At 41.8% G+C, this 15,628-nt stretch overlaps 1 protein-coding gene across 1 annotated transcript in view; it reads right to left on the bottom strand.

The window, feature by feature from the left end:
- Positions 1–243: 243 nt before the first annotated feature.
- The window catches only part of mpnd (MPN domain containing), a 49,622-nt gene continuing 34,237 nt past the window's right edge, over positions 244–15,628 (bottom strand). Inside the window, exons 10-13 of the mRNA XM_043720957.1 lie at positions 13,960–14,030; positions 9,542–9,631; positions 4,022–4,114; positions 244–3,632 (exon numbers count right to left, since the gene is read on the bottom strand). Coding sequence (XP_043576892.1) covers positions 3,546–3,632; positions 4,022–4,114; positions 9,542–9,631; positions 13,960–14,030 — 341 coding nt within the window. The 3' untranslated portion in view covers positions 244–3,545. The remainder of the gene's footprint in view (positions 3,633–4,021; positions 4,115–9,541; positions 9,632–13,959; positions 14,031–15,628) is intronic.

Here is a 15,628-nt window from a genome sequence, read left to right as displayed (position 1 = left end):
AACAGGCCCTTCGGCCCAACAAGTCCACACCGACCCGCCGAAGCGCAACCCACCCGTACCCCTATATTTACCCCTTCACCTAACTCTACGGACAATTTAGCATGGCCAATTCACCCGACCTGCACATCGTTGGACTGTGGGAGGAAACCCACGCAGACACAGGGAGAATGTGCAAACTCCACACAGTCAGTCGCCTGAGGCGGGAATTGAACCCGGTTCTCTGGCGCTGTGAGGCAGCAGTGCTAACCACTGTGCCACCGTGCGGCCCATTTCTCTGTAGATTTAAAATAATTTTTTTTTCTGTTCTCTAAATCCACTCCTGCAACTTTCAGGCATCATAGATGTCATTTTTAACAGTGCCAGACTAGTTGTTATGGCCTTGTCCACTGCTCGTGTGAAAAAAAAATCAAAGGTTTGAAATTACAGACATCATACAATTGGGTAAATTTCTCATCATGCATTCTGATGCAAAGCCTTCAAACATCTTGCATTATTCAAAGGTTTAAAGCTTTGAATCCATCTCTGTGTTTTGTTGATTCTAACACTATCAATAGTCACAACAGAGACAGCACTAGCAGTGACGCACAAAATAAATCGGTTTCTGTAGAAGGACTTCTTGGCCATTTCAGCCACAAGGGGTGCTGCTTCTGTAAACCTGCTTGTAATGTTCTTTTGTCATGGGTGCTAACCAGTTAACTTCCCCAATGTTAAGATAACTCAAAAGGAATTTCAATAATACTGCATTAAGCATTTGCAGGTTAGTGATTGGAAACCTAACTCCGAACAGCAACAGTTTATTGGCAAAAGTAGTTTCACTCAGGTGGAGGACTCTTTCCCCATGTGTTTATACCATGGATTTGCCCCAAGACAGGGACTTGTGTCCATAAGTAAACATCAAATGTATTACTAAAACAACTGGCACCCTGAATCTGCTCATGAAAATCTGCCAACTTCTTCCCAGCAGCAAGGGAATGTCGATGAAAACCAGCCTTTAAAAGCTGCATTACCATTGAGGCAAAGTTGCATGTTTAACCTGGCCTTGCTTAACTAGGTACAATGGTGACACTGGTTATTTATTCACTTGCTTGCAGCAAGCCTTTGATGTTTGGAAACCCCAGCCCTGTGAAGGCCAATCCAAACAAACAGATACCATAATTGCTGAAGAACAGGCAAATTTGTTTCCTTTCACCCCCTCACAGGTGACGAAACTGCAACCACAAGAGAACAGAAAAAAAAATAAATGCAGCAGTGTCATCTAGTGGTCAGCTTATACTTTCATAAGACATTATGGCTTTGGAATTTATGGTTATTTTTGGGGGAACACACAAACCTGCACCATTGCTTATTACACACCAGTCATGTGGTGCACTGAGTGGGGGTTGGTCCAGCGATAGGGACACTAACACTACACCACAACAGCTCTTGCGCGTAAGTTTTTAGTAGCTTTGTGACGAATACTGTTGGGGGTGTGGTCGTGATTCATTAAGATTAATAGTTAAGACAGCACAGTTTAAACAGGTGGACTACAGTGTGTTCCTGAACCAAGAACGCAAAAGATAAGAATGTCTTGCAGCGCAAAGACTGTTTGAACTGGTTCACAAAGTCTTGTTAAAAAGACTGTGGTAATATCTAAGGTTGCTAGCATTTTAGATGTAACCAGGGCTTTAACTCCCTGTCCCACCTCTCCCTGTGGAAAACATTATTCCTGTGCCAGGAAACCTCTTGTGCCTTATCCAAGCGACAGTGAATGTCTCTCTCACACACACCATCCAGACTTCAAGCTGAGGGGAGGCCAATTTATTGTAACCTTGGGCAAGATCAGCAATACACCCTGATGGAGCCTGTTTTTTTCATCTCTGGAACACATGTCAGTGCGTCAATACGACCAACTGATAACAGCAAATCTGTTAATTCAATTCGAAATTCAAAAGATGACAGACTAGTGTTTTACTTACCAGTAAGAGGACTTGCTGAATATTTGCAAAACTTACACATTTTCTTTCCTATTGTACGTGAGGTATTTACATTTTATAAAGCACCTACTATTCATTTTTCTTGTAATAAGGAGCACCCAATGGCCCACAACAGAAAAGACCTGAATATCCTACAACACTATAATCTGACTCACTAAAACACAGTCAGCTTAGGACAGTCTCAATTTACTATCATTACATTTTGGCAACTAGATAAGGCAAGAGCATGGATCCCAGCTTTTCAGACATGACTTTTTTTTTTTACTAACTTTGCAACTAGCCTAAAGAGAGTCTTGTGGAAAAACTACACAGGAAAACGTCAATACTGATGAATCATAGGCGTGTACTTCAAATTCCCTGAACTGTGATCTCCTGGTCTGAAACCCACCACTCACAGCACCTAATAGGACCCCCGCCAGTTGCTCATGGGAAAAGGGAAGCCATGTTGGTGCTGTAGTTTTAATTGAGCCCTTTCTCTTTCTGTGCCAAATTGGATAGTCCCAGTGAAGTGACGTTCTGGTTGTTCCCAAAAAACAAAGAAAAATCAATAGGCAGTAGAAGGAGAGGGAGCAATGTTAAAATTTCTACTGCCAGCAGTGCTCAACTGGCTAGCAAAGGAGTGTGAACCCCAATTATCAAGATGTAAACCGTCTGCAAAGGATCAAAGGAAAAATAAGGAGGCAAGGTCTAAATTCACCACTTCTCCAAGTGCATTTATGGATACTTGGATTCTAATTTGGACTGGAGAAAGTACAAATAATTAAATGAGACCATGCAGAGTTAGAAAGCTTCCAATCTCTAAGGCGGGTTCCGTACATTGGCATTCTCAACAGCATGAGATTGCTGGTACTTCTCATAATTCCTCCATTTCGTGTGCAAAGGGGCACAAAGAAGTGAGACTCTCCATCAGCTATTCTGTGTCAGACTAATGCATCTCAGGTTGAACCTGTGTAGATGCTTAACTTTCCAGTAAACAATTCTTTTTAAGAAGGCAGAACGTCTTCAGATTTTGCAGCCATCCTATCACATGTACCCTCAGTGACAAAAACCATTTCAGTATATCCCTGCAGCTTTGTAATTTTCTTTTTACCAATTTCCCTATTTCCACACTGCCATGACAGGCTTCCAAACAGGGATCTAGTCTTTTTTGTTGGACTCACCAACAGGATACCAGTTCATTCTACAAACCTGTGAAAGTACACAACACACACAGATATCGTGGAAGTGAGCTTTTACAAAATCATTCACAAAACATTCTTAAATTCATTACTTAAATGTAGTGTCTCTGAAGGTCTCCATGTTTAACATTTTGCATTCTAGCTGTCATTCAATTGTGAAACTAGATACCAACATTCTACGAACTGAAATCGGTGTCAACATTCAACCCCATTTTGAGGCAAATTTGTTTGTCTCTAACACAAAGACTATTCAAAACAGGAAACACTGAACAATCACATTCCAATCTGACCCTGATCTCTTCTGAATAATTTCCACATTCAACTTCCTCAGTTCCTTCTTTTTTTCCCCAGCTTTGTTCCATTTCTCAGATGCTACGAATCCAAATGAAGTTAACTAACTGCAGGCACTCAGCTGGTTATAAATGTGTTCCAGAACTTTGACAAAGGTTTGGTCCTTTGGTGTTTTATTGGCCAGGGATCCCTTTAACACAAAGGAAATAAAAAAACAAATGATTAAGATGTAGCCATACCACCAAGTTGCAATAACTGGTTTCTAGGGCTCTTGAAAAAGTACTGAGGACATTAAAATGCCGAATAAAAGCACCGATTGGAGTTATCTACAAGCCAAAGCTCAACCACGGGAAATCGTTGTATTTGGTTTTGGAAAACACTTCTCCAGGAAACCTTTGTAGTAGCAGAGCCAGTGCCAGACAAGGCTTACTGATGATTTCCATTAGTGTGAAATCCCACATCAGCCTTTCTTCATTCCAGATTTGTTCTCTGTGGTCTGCGGCGCACGTGGATGCCAAAAAACAACATCTGGAATCTTTAACTACTTTCAGAATATCCAAGGGGTAAAAGCCAACTTACTTTAACTTTCTCCAAATATGTTGTGTCCTCATTCCATTTGTCTTTGAATTTCACAATGTCTGGAGCTGTTTTGTAATATTCCAACAAAAGCATCTGTCAAGGGAATTTCAACAAAATCCGCAATTTATTAAAAATTATTAAAAAGAATACTCAAGAGGGAAATCAGGAGGGCAGAAAGGGGACACGAGATAGTTTTGGCAAATAGGGTTAAGGCAAATCCAAAGTGATTCTACAATTGTATTCAGGGCAAAAAAGTAACTAGGGAGAGGATAAGGCCCCTTAACGATCAACAAGATCATTTCTGCATGGAATCGGGGAGATGAATGAGATACTAGAGGAGTACTTTGCATCAATATTTATTGTGGAGAAGGGTATGGAAGCTAGACTACATGGAGATATAAACAGTGAGATCTTTAAAAGTGTCCATATTACAGAGGAGAAAGTGCTGGACATCTTAAAACGCATAAAGGTGGATAAACACCCAGGACCAGATCAGGTGTATACTAGAACTTTGTGGGAAATTCGGGAAGTGATTGTTGGGCCCCCCTTGCTGAGATATCTGTATCATCGATTGCCATAAGGTACAGTGCCAGAAGATTAGAAGGTGGCTAATGTGGTGCCATAACATAAGAAAGGTAGTAAGGAAAAGCCAGTCAGTGGTGGGCAAGTTGTTGGAGGGGATTCTGAGGGACAGGATTTAAATGTATTTAGAAAGATAAGGACTGATTAGGGATAGTCAACTTGGCTTTGTGCATGAGAAATCGTGTCTCACTAATGAGTTTTTTGAAGAAGTGACAAAGATTGATGAAGACACAGCAGTGCATGTTATCTATATAAACTTTCAGTAAGACATTTGACAAGTTTCTACATGGTAGGCTGGTTAGCAAGGTTAGATCACATGAAATCTAGGGAGAACTAGCCATTTGAATACAAAGTTGGCTTGAAGATAGGAGACAGGGTGGTGATGGTGGTGGAGAGTGGTTTTTAGACTGGAGGCCTGTGACCAGCAGTATGCCGAAGGATCGGTGCTGGGTTCACTGCTGGTTGTCATTTGTATAAATGATTTGGATGTGAATATAAGAGGAATGGTTAGTAAGTTTGCAAATGGCACCAAAATTTGTGGTGTAGGGGACAATGAAGAAAGTTATCTCAGAGTACAATGGGACCTTGATCAAATGGGCCAATGGGCTGAGGGGTGGCAGATGAACATAGAACAGTACAGGCCCTTCGGCCTATGATGTTGTGACGAGCATTTATCTTAATCTAAGATCAACCTAACCTACACACCCCTCAATTTACTGCCATATGCTTGTCCAGCAGTGTTTATATGTCCCTAATGTCTCTGACTCTACTACCACTGTTGGCAGTGCATTCCACTCACCCACCACTCTCTGTGTAAAGAACCTACCTCTGACATCTCCTCTACACCTTCCTCCAATTATGACCCCTTGTGACAGCCATTTCTGCCTGGGGAAAAGGTCTCTGGCTGTCTACTCTATCTATGCTTCTCACTACCTTGTACACCTCTATCAAGTCACCTCTCTTCCTCCTTCTCTCTAGTATGAAAAGCCCAGGCTCACTCAACCTGTCTCCAAAGACAAGCCCTCCAAACCAGGCAGCATCCTAGTAAATCTCCTCTGCAACCTCTCTAAAGCATCTACATCCTTCCTATAATGAGGCAACCAGAACTGGACACTATATTCCATGTGTGGTCTAACCAGGGTTTTATAGAGCTGCAGCAAAACCTCGCGGCTCTTAAACTCAATTCCCCTATTAATGAAAGCCAGAATACCATGCACATTCTTAACAACCCTATCATCTTTGAGGGATGAATGTACATGTACCCCCAAGATCTCGCTGTTGATTCATTGAATGATCGAATGAACGAACAAATCCATACATTTTTTGAAAGAAAGAATTAATGTAATGATTGAATTATTGAACGAACGAATGAATGAATGAATGCAACAGTTCATTCATTGACTGAATGAATGAATGTCTTCAAAGATTGGTTCATTGAATGACAGAATGCAAAAAGTGATTTATCGAATGAAGGAAAGAACGAATGCAAAGATTGAATCAATGAACGAATGAATGAATGACTCCAAGATTGATTCATTGAATGAATAGAACATAGAGCATTACAGCGCAGTACAGGCCCTTCAGCCCTCGATTTTGTGCTGACCTGTGAAACCAAGCTAAAGCCCGTCAAATGTACACTATTCCATCCATATGTTTATCCAATAACCATTTAAGTGCCCTTAATGTTGGTGAGTCCACTACTGCTGCCAGCAGGGCAATTCCACGCCGCTATTACTCTGAGTAAAGAAACTACCTCTGACATCTGTCCTATATCTATCATCTCCCAATTTAAAGCTATGTCACCATCTGAGGAAAAAAAAATTCACTGTCCACCCTATCTAACCCTCTGAATGTCTTAAAAGTCTCTATTAAGTCACCTCTTAACCTTCTTCTCTCTAACAAAAACAGCCTCAAGTCCCTCAGCCTTTCCTCATAAGAGCTTCCCTCCATACCAGGCAACATCCTGGTAAATCTTCTCTGCGTCTTTTCCAATGCTTCCACATCCTTGCTATAATACGGCAATCAGAACTGTTAGCAATACTCCAGGTGCAGCTGCACAAGAGTTTTGTACCGCTGTAACATGACCTCATGGCTCTAAAACTTAATCCCACTACCAATAAAAGCTTACACACCATATGCCTTCTTAACAACACTATCAACCTGGGTGGCAACTTTCGTGGATGTATGCATACAGGTGGAGTTTAATTTAGATAAATGTGAGGCATTGCATTTTGGTAAGGCAAATCAAGGAAGGATTTTTACACTTAATAGTAAGATCACGGGGAGTGTAGCCAAACAGAGACCTTGGGGTGCAGGTTCATATTTGCTTAAAAGTAGAGACACAGTTAGATAGGATAGTGATGAAGGTGTTTGGTACACTTGCCTTTAATGGTCAATGCATTGAGAATAGGAGTTGGGATGTTATGTCAGACTGCACAGGATATTAGTTAGGACACTTTTGGAATACTGCATTGAATTCTGGTCTCCCTGCTGTTCGAAAGATGTTGTTAAATTTGAAAGGATATAGAAAAGATTTACAAGGATGTTGCCAGGGTTGGAGGGTTTGAGCTATAGGGAGAGGCTGAGTAGACTGGGGCTGTTTTCCCTTGAGTGTCAGAGGCTGAGGAGGTGACTTTATAGAGGTTTATCAAATCATAGACAGGATGAATAGCCAAGGTCTTTTGTCCAGAGTCCAGAACCCTTCAGCTTAGGTTTAAAGTGAAAGGGAAAAGATTCAAGAGGGACCTAAGAGGCAACTTTTCCCCACAGAGGATGGTATGTGTATGGAATGAGCTGCCAGAGAAAATGGTTGAGGCTGGTACAGTGACAAGACATCTGGATAGGTATATGAATAGGAAGGGCTGAGAGGGATATGGGCCAAATGTTGGCAGATGGGACTAGATTTATTTAGGACATCTGGTTGGCGGTGTCGAATTGGACCGAAGGGTGTTTGCGTGCTACAGAGCTCTATACTATGACTCTAGATCACATCTGTACCCACTTTCCCAGTTCCCAAACAATCTCAAAGATGTGTTACAATGTGAGGCAACCAGTTATGTTGTTAACTATAATCTAACGTATCTGACAGTGAGGGGAGTATCGGAAGCTTTTTAGCAACTGCTTTGAGTTTTCATGCACTTGCAGAAGCTGGCCACTGGGTGGGAGGAAAGGGCACTACTGAAATGTTCCTGAAAACTTAGGAAAACAAGGTGGGTTTCCGTGAGGCAGGTGCACAGTTGCTGCAAGAATATTTGACATGCGACATGAATCATTTGCCTTGACCATATATACGCTGCCACCAACACTCCCCCCAAACTAAAATTAACTTTTGAACATAAGACTTCTGCATTAGTATGAATAAACATTCTGCATTCACAATTTTAGACATATGATACTGATGGGAGAATAATGAGAATGTACACTTTGCACAGGATCTGTGTAAAATGCAATTCTTTGAGTAATGTGTAATATGGTTCACATAATGCATTACCATGTCCCTGCAATAGTTATGATTTTATGTATTATTTACAGTTAATACTTGTTACAATAGAACAGGCTCAATTAAATTACATTCTTTCATATTTAATGGTTTGCAGTTAAATTGGAAGTCACGTACATCTGTAAAATAGAATCAGAACAAAGTGAAAGTTTGAAAGGACTGAAACGTGAATACATGGAAATTTTATGTGCATGTGGATGTGAATCTGTATATTTAGATCTTGAAAGCGTTTTTGGTTATTTATGCAGTTTCATAAGTGACTCATTATGTTTCTGGTAAATTTTGTTCTCTGGATGATCAGTCCGCTCATTGAATGGCCCTTTATTTTAATTTTATGCAATGTATTTGCTATTGATATTTCTTTATTGCTTAAAATCAAATACTTTAGTTGTTTCCGCTTCACTCTTCAAAACCAGAATAGGCTCATCTGAGTTCTCACTTGCATTGAACTTCAAAAAGGCAAGACTATTCCAATTGTACATACTCCCAATGGCTGCTGCTTCCCTCACACCACTGGTTCACATTGGCGCTACTCAGAAAGAACTTTAATTGGAGTGAGAACAAGGAACAGGAGTCATAGTCATAGAGTCACATAGATGTACAGCATGGAACCTTCGGTCCAGCTCATCCATGCTGACCAGATATCCCAACCCAATCTAGTCCCACCTGCCAGCACCCGGCCCATATCCCTCCAAACCCTTCCTATTCATATATCCATCCAAATGCCTTTTAAATGTTGCAATTGTACCAGCCTTCACCACTTCCTCCGGCAGCTCATTCCATATACATATCACCCTCTGTGTGAAAAAGCTGCCCCTTAGGTCCCTTTTATATCTTTCCCCTCTCACCCTAAACCATGCCCTCTAGTTCTGGACTCCCCCACCCCAGGAAAAAGACTGTCTATTTATCCTATCCATGCCCCTCATAATTTTGTAAAGCTCTATAAGGTCACCCCTCAACCTCTAATACTCCAGGGAAAAACAACCCTAGCATGTTCAGCCTCTCCCCATAGCTCAAATCCTTCAACCCTGGCAATATCCTTGTAAGGGAAAATGGAACAAGATGAGGGCCGGCCAGAATGCACTGTTGGGCAAATTGTTTTTAAGGAGACTCCTGAAGGACGGGATCATGCTGAAGTATTTCAGTTCAGGACAGTCATTGTGAGATAGGCCCTGATGCTGAAATTCAATTTCTAGAGTCACTCGGTGAGAAATTGGGATGGGATGATGTCAGGATGGAGTTTTCAGACAGCGTGTGTATTATAAGCCACGCTATCATTTGAGTCTCAATCACATTCAGTTTGTAACAGAATCCCAGTGGATCATCATACAGCTTGCAATGGCCAGGCAAAAACACTGAAGAACATTGATAAATGTCCAAAAGGTACATTTTTGTTTTGTGAAACAAACCGAAGTCGAGGCATTACAAAAAAAAAATACCATTTCATGTAGGACGTCCGAGGTTAGAAATGTATCCTGCACGTAGGTCATCTCCACTTCCATGGGAATGCCATAATCATTGGGTTTTTGCTAAAAGAGATGAAAATGGATTGACAGCAGCGATGATACACAGACCCGCGACAAATGGATTCTTTTACTTAAACTGTCAGCATTAAGATGCCCAAACCCTCACCCTGTCCCAACAGATGCTGATAGTCCTACATCACAATGTCCCATGGACACAGGATAACTACTCAACCCAAGAATGGAATTAGACCGAGAACTTCCTCTCCCAACCAAAACCGGCTGTGATCAGTGCAACCACGATTTCACTGAGCGATTCTCGCAGACATGAGGTCCAAACCGAATCCATGGTCAGGTACATGCCATCAGTCAGCCAAACAGACAAGCACCTTACCCCACCGGCTGGGGGAGACTTGCATAGGGACCTAATTTGCAAATTCAAGCAGTCGCATGCAATTTACAAACATGCAGACTGCTTGTACAAATACTGCAACAAGCAGTCTCCCCCAAAGTGAATGTTAACCACCATTTTTCAAGGGCAGAATAGATTACCACAAGTTGTATTTCTAACCCATAGAGTTTTATAGCATGAAAAGAATGGAAAGTCCAAACATTTATGTAACATACTCATGCCCCGAGGTAACGGAATATTTCTGAAGTGTGGTCACTGTAGTCAGAGGTCAAAACCAGCAACAAGCTGCACAGTACAAGGTGCCACAGACAGCAATGAGAGAAATGAAATCTGTTGTGATGCTATTGTCTGCAGGGATAAATGTTCATGAAATGGTATCATATCTTCACTCTTCCACATTCTGGTTTAACATCTCATCCCTCAGCATCAAAATGATCCAAATTATGGGAATGGATTTGAAGCATAACCTTTTGACCTCTGACCCAAACTAGCACTCAATCAAGGTCATTTGACCCACTGTGTCTGTGCTAGCTCACTGAAAGCTCATTGTTTATTCCCATTACAATAGATTTAATTTTACTTTCTACAAATATTTCTCATTTCCTTTTAAGGCTATCACAGGGATTACCTCCATCCCAGGTCACAATCACAGGAGCCCCAATAATACTGTAGGGGGAGGTAACATCAGAAGTGGTAATGTGACTGGCCTTGACCAATGCTCGGGGGCTACAAGTTCAAATCCCACCATTCCGGAATTGAAAGCTAGACTTAACAATGATGATTATAAAACCAGGTTAACAATCGAACAATACCAGACGAAAGTCCAACAGGTTTATTTGGAAGTACAGGCTTTTGGAGTGCTGCTCCTTCCTCCTCTTACTTGACCAGCTACCTGATGAAGGAGCAGCACTCTGAAAGCTAGTGCTTCCAAATAAACCTGCTGGACTATCACCTGGTGTTGTGTGATTTTTAACTTTGTCCGCCCCAGTCCAACACCAGCACCTCCACATCATGACTGTGAAACTATCATTGAAACCCCATCTGTTTTACTAGTGTTTTGTAGGGAATGAAATCTACCATCTGTTCCTGGTCTGGCTTGCATAGGACTCCAGACCCACAGTACAGTGGTTAACCTCCTTCTGAAATGGTCCAGCATTTAGTTCAAGACAATTAGGAATGAGCACAACAGTACTGCCTGCATTCCATTCAAGAACATTTACAAAGAAAAACTTTGCAATAAAAAGGGTTACTGGACCTGAAATGTCCACTCTGCTTTCTCTCCACAGATGCTGCAAGACCTGCAGAGTTTCTTCAGCAATGTGTATTTTACTTTCAGATTTCCAGCACCCACAGTTCTTGATTTTACTTTACTGCCAATAGTTTCCCTGTTCACACGATAAAAATTCCTCAAATTGAAACAACGTTATCTCCCATCAATCCCCAATATCTGCCCCAGTTTCTCCCTGATACAAATACTACTAATCAACTTGTTCAGATGTGTTATGACATACCTCTGGAGCAGGTTGAACTCAGGTCTTCTGGTTCAGAGGCAGGGACACTACCACTGCACCACAGGAGCTCTATCTCTGTAAATCTACTGTGGCTTTTGCTGTTGCTTGTTTGTTTCATGGGAGTGGTATTGGCCAGCTAGTTACAGATTGCCCATTGCAAGTTGACCCCAGGGCTTTAACAGTCAACCACTTAGCATGGGCCTGGAGTCACATATAGACCAGGCTGGGAGAGGCAGTAAAGGACATCAATCTAATAAAGTCAAAATATTGCAGATGCTGGAGATCTCAAATGTAAGCAGAAAGTCCTGCAGAAACTCAGCAGATCTGCCAGCATCTGTGGAGACAGAAACAGAGTTGATTTTTTAAGTCCAATGACTTGTCCTTCAGTTCTACAATGTTTTACAACAATCCATAAATTTTCACATTCACTTCCTGGTGTGAGATGTATTGTGCTGATTCATAAAGCACCTAATTCAGGCTGGTACCTTGTACACTAGGGAGACAGCACGTTCTTCTCAAATGTGGCATCTTTAATGTGTGAGGTTTGTGAGATCTGTCCAGTCAGATCAATGTGAAAGGTTATTAGAAGAACAGTGAATGCCTCTTTTCACCAAGTCCTACTAGACCAGGTTATCATATTGTTGTTTATGGGATCTTACTGTGCATGTTGGTTATTACATTGAGGCAATTCAACAGTGAATACACTTTAAAATATTTGAAGTTCTTTCAGATGTCCTGCAAAGTGTTATGCAAATGCAAATTCTGCTAGGAATCCATATAATAAAGCATCAGCTACATTTCCTTTTTGAGGAATTTACTAATCCTCAAAAGCATTTAGGCTTTCGCGCGATTTCCCTGTCACAAATCCATCGGGTTTCAGAGACAGCATAAGCGTATTTGGTGATAAATGACTCTCTCGTGCCACACAGTCAATGAGCGTGAGAACTGGGTTCTGCAATTCTAAAATTAGTTACATGAATTAAATGAAGATTCATTTGATAGTGTCCATTAGTAATTACCTGGGGCTGCACATTTTCACTTAATCCATCATCAGGAGCCTCCAGAAAGTGTTATTTTCCAAACCAAATAGTGTTTACTTTAAAGTTAAGAGCCTCAGGCCAAACAGTTGCTCATATGGAAGTTATTATGGCAATAATGTAGATAACTTAGTGTTGCAATGCATGCCCAGGATCATGTTACAGGGCTCCAGTAACAGGTAATGGTGGTGCATTGTGATAGGCTAGTTAAATCACCGGGAGATGAGCTAATGCTGAAGATGATGGTGTTATAATGTGATAGGTTAAGTGTGACGGAGGGAACCAGTGTGGCAGACGATTATTAGTTTAGAAAGACAAAGCAAGCCAGCGTGATTGGCTATGCTAATGTTATCTAATAAGCGCGGAAAGAAAAACTGTATAAGAGAACAAAGAGTTTGCGGGAAGTCAGGGAAGACATTTTGCTGGCTCCCACAGCTTTGATTTTTCAAGATTAAAGTTTAATTTCATGAAGAATTTTCTGCATCTCCGGGTAATTTTTTTTATAGAACATTGAGTAATTCACTGCTGCAAACAGTACTGTTTTGCAACTTGAACCTTTGAGATGTTAAATATATCCAGAGAGGGAAATTCTGGTTTGATTCCAGTCCCTAAAGTAATAACTACAGAAATTAACTCTGATGTATAAAACTCTTTCTGCTGTTTTACTCTATACCTCACAGATGGAGGACACAGGAAGAGGTGATACTGAGGTAATGCAATTTTAGAAGGAATGAGATATTAGACTCAGCAGCATTATCTGTACAAATTCAGTGGTCTTAAATCTCAGCCGGCTCAGTGGAACGGAATAAGTGCTGCTCAAGACTTTTCAAATTGACAGATGCCTCTAAATTCCTCCTGCCTTCAATAGTCGACTTACAGGAGCAGGGCAGCATTAAGTGCACCCTCAACAGTTTTTACTCCAACCCACTGTGCAGTTCCAGTGTTGAGGGGTAGGCAAAAGAGATTGTGGCTTCAACTGACTCATGGGAGAAGATCAGGGTAAGAATGTGGGATCAGTCACACTCCCCATCTATATTCATGGTAGGCCAGGTTCAGCTTCTACATGGATCAAGGCTCATCTTTAGAGGACTTATGTGATGATTCCAGTCTACAGACAGAACACAGCAATCACAGGAGACAGTAATAACTGCAGATGCTTAAAGTCAGAGTCAATAGATGTGAAGCTGGAAGAGCACAGCAGGTCAGACAGCATCCGAGGAGCAGGAAAGCCAACGTTTTGGGCCAAAACCCTTCATCCTTGACTTGCTCCTCTGATGCTGTCTGACCTGCTGTCCTCTTCCAGCCTCACTTCTAGTGACAGCAACCGCAGATTAGCTTTCTGATTCGCTTTAGCAGCAAGCAGACGTTGTGATATTACCAGGGAATTCTGATAATAACCATCTATGAAAACATGGTGAGAGATGGATCACTTACCTCTGGGGGAGGCAGAACCCAGAACGGAGCAATTTTGGATTCCAAGTCAGTGCTTCCTTGATGATATGGCCCTGAAAGTCAAGTGAGAGACCATTAGGATATTTTCCCCTCCCAGGAGTTAATAAGTACAATAACGCAGAAATACTCACTATCAGGACCACAATCTGTCGCCTGTCCAGACTAGGTTTCGGGATTTAAAGAGTGACTTCGGTCACTGTGATCACCATAACCCACCAGGGCCTAGTTGGAGTCCATCCTCCCATTCCAAACCTTTGAGATTTTCATTCCTTTTTTATTCTTGATTGTCATGTTGTTGGTTTGTTCTGTTAATTTGACTTGTTCCCATGGTCACTTGCAATTCTGCAGGTTAGGACTAGGAGAAAGTGAGGACTGCAGGTGCTGGAGATCAGAGCTCAAAAATGTGTTGCTGGAAAAGCGCAGCAGGTCGGGCAGCAAAGGAGAGGGAGAATCGACGTTTCGGACATCGATTCTCCTTCTCCTTTGATGCTGCCTGACCTGCTGCAGGTTAGGACTGTCCTGCCAACTACAGTACAGAAAATAGCTTTCTTTTGCATCCCACCCCCCTCCCCAGAAGATAAGATTCTTTTGAGGACATACATTTCAGCTTCCTCTGGCACTGGCATTTTGGAACAAATATTTCTCATGTGCACCTAGACAACAAATCCCAGTGGGTGAAAGTGAGTACTGCAGATGCTGGAGATTAGAGTTGAGAGTGCGGTGCTAGAAAACCACAGCAGGTCAGGCAACACCCAAGGAGCAGGAAAATAAAGCCCATCATCAGGAATCCCAGTAGCCTGTTTGACTATACAGGTCATCATATACAGTCATAGAGGCATAGAGATGTACAGCTCGAAAACAGACCCTTTGGTCCAACCCATCCATGCTGACCAGATATCCCAACCCAGTCTAGTCCCACCTGCCAGCACCCGGCCCATATCCCTCCAAACCCTTCCTATTCATATACCCATCCAGATGCCTTTTAAATGTTGCAATTGTACTAACCTCCACCATTTCCTCTGGCAGCTCATTCCATACACGTACCACCCTCTGTGTGAAAAAGCTGCCCCTGAGGTCTCTTTTATATCTTTCCCCTCTCACCTTAAACCTATGCCTTCTAGTTCTGGACTCCCCGACCCCAGAGAAACAATTTTGTCTATTTATCCTATCCATGCCCCTCATAATTTTGTAAACCTCGATATCTATGTATACACTTTCTATTGATCAGGCACCTGCTGAAGCTTTGATCTGTGCATATTAGAGGGAAGGGCTGTGCTTAATTTAGCTTAGCGTGATGCTTTCCAAATTACTCAGTTTTACAGCACCTTTTAAATGCACAAAATCATTGAAAGACAGATCATCACTGCAATCCGTCTGAAATGGACCTTCCCAAAACGGACGTCTGGAGAGAGAAGATAAACTTCCTTTGCGATCAGTTTTAAGATGTACTTTACAGGGTGAAAGAGAGCAAATAATTTTAGGGAGAGAATGCCAGACCTTAGAGCTGATATATTTGAAAGCTCAATTGGCTGGACATTGGGGAGTATGCAAGAGGCCAGAGTTTGAAATTGGGGAGGGGGAGGAAGCTTAACTCTTGCAATGATTGAAAGATTGAAGAAGGATTAGATTCCCTACAGTGTGGAAACAGGCC

Source organism: Chiloscyllium plagiosum, chromosome 31 (assembly GCF_004010195.1).
Source record: "Chiloscyllium plagiosum isolate BGI_BamShark_2017 chromosome 31, ASM401019v2, whole genome shotgun sequence".
Classification (NCBI taxonomy): domain Eukaryota; kingdom Metazoa; phylum Chordata; class Chondrichthyes; order Orectolobiformes; family Hemiscylliidae; genus Chiloscyllium; species Chiloscyllium plagiosum.
Note: the sequence above shows the minus strand (reverse complement) of the source record. Positions and strands in the feature narration are given on the sequence as shown.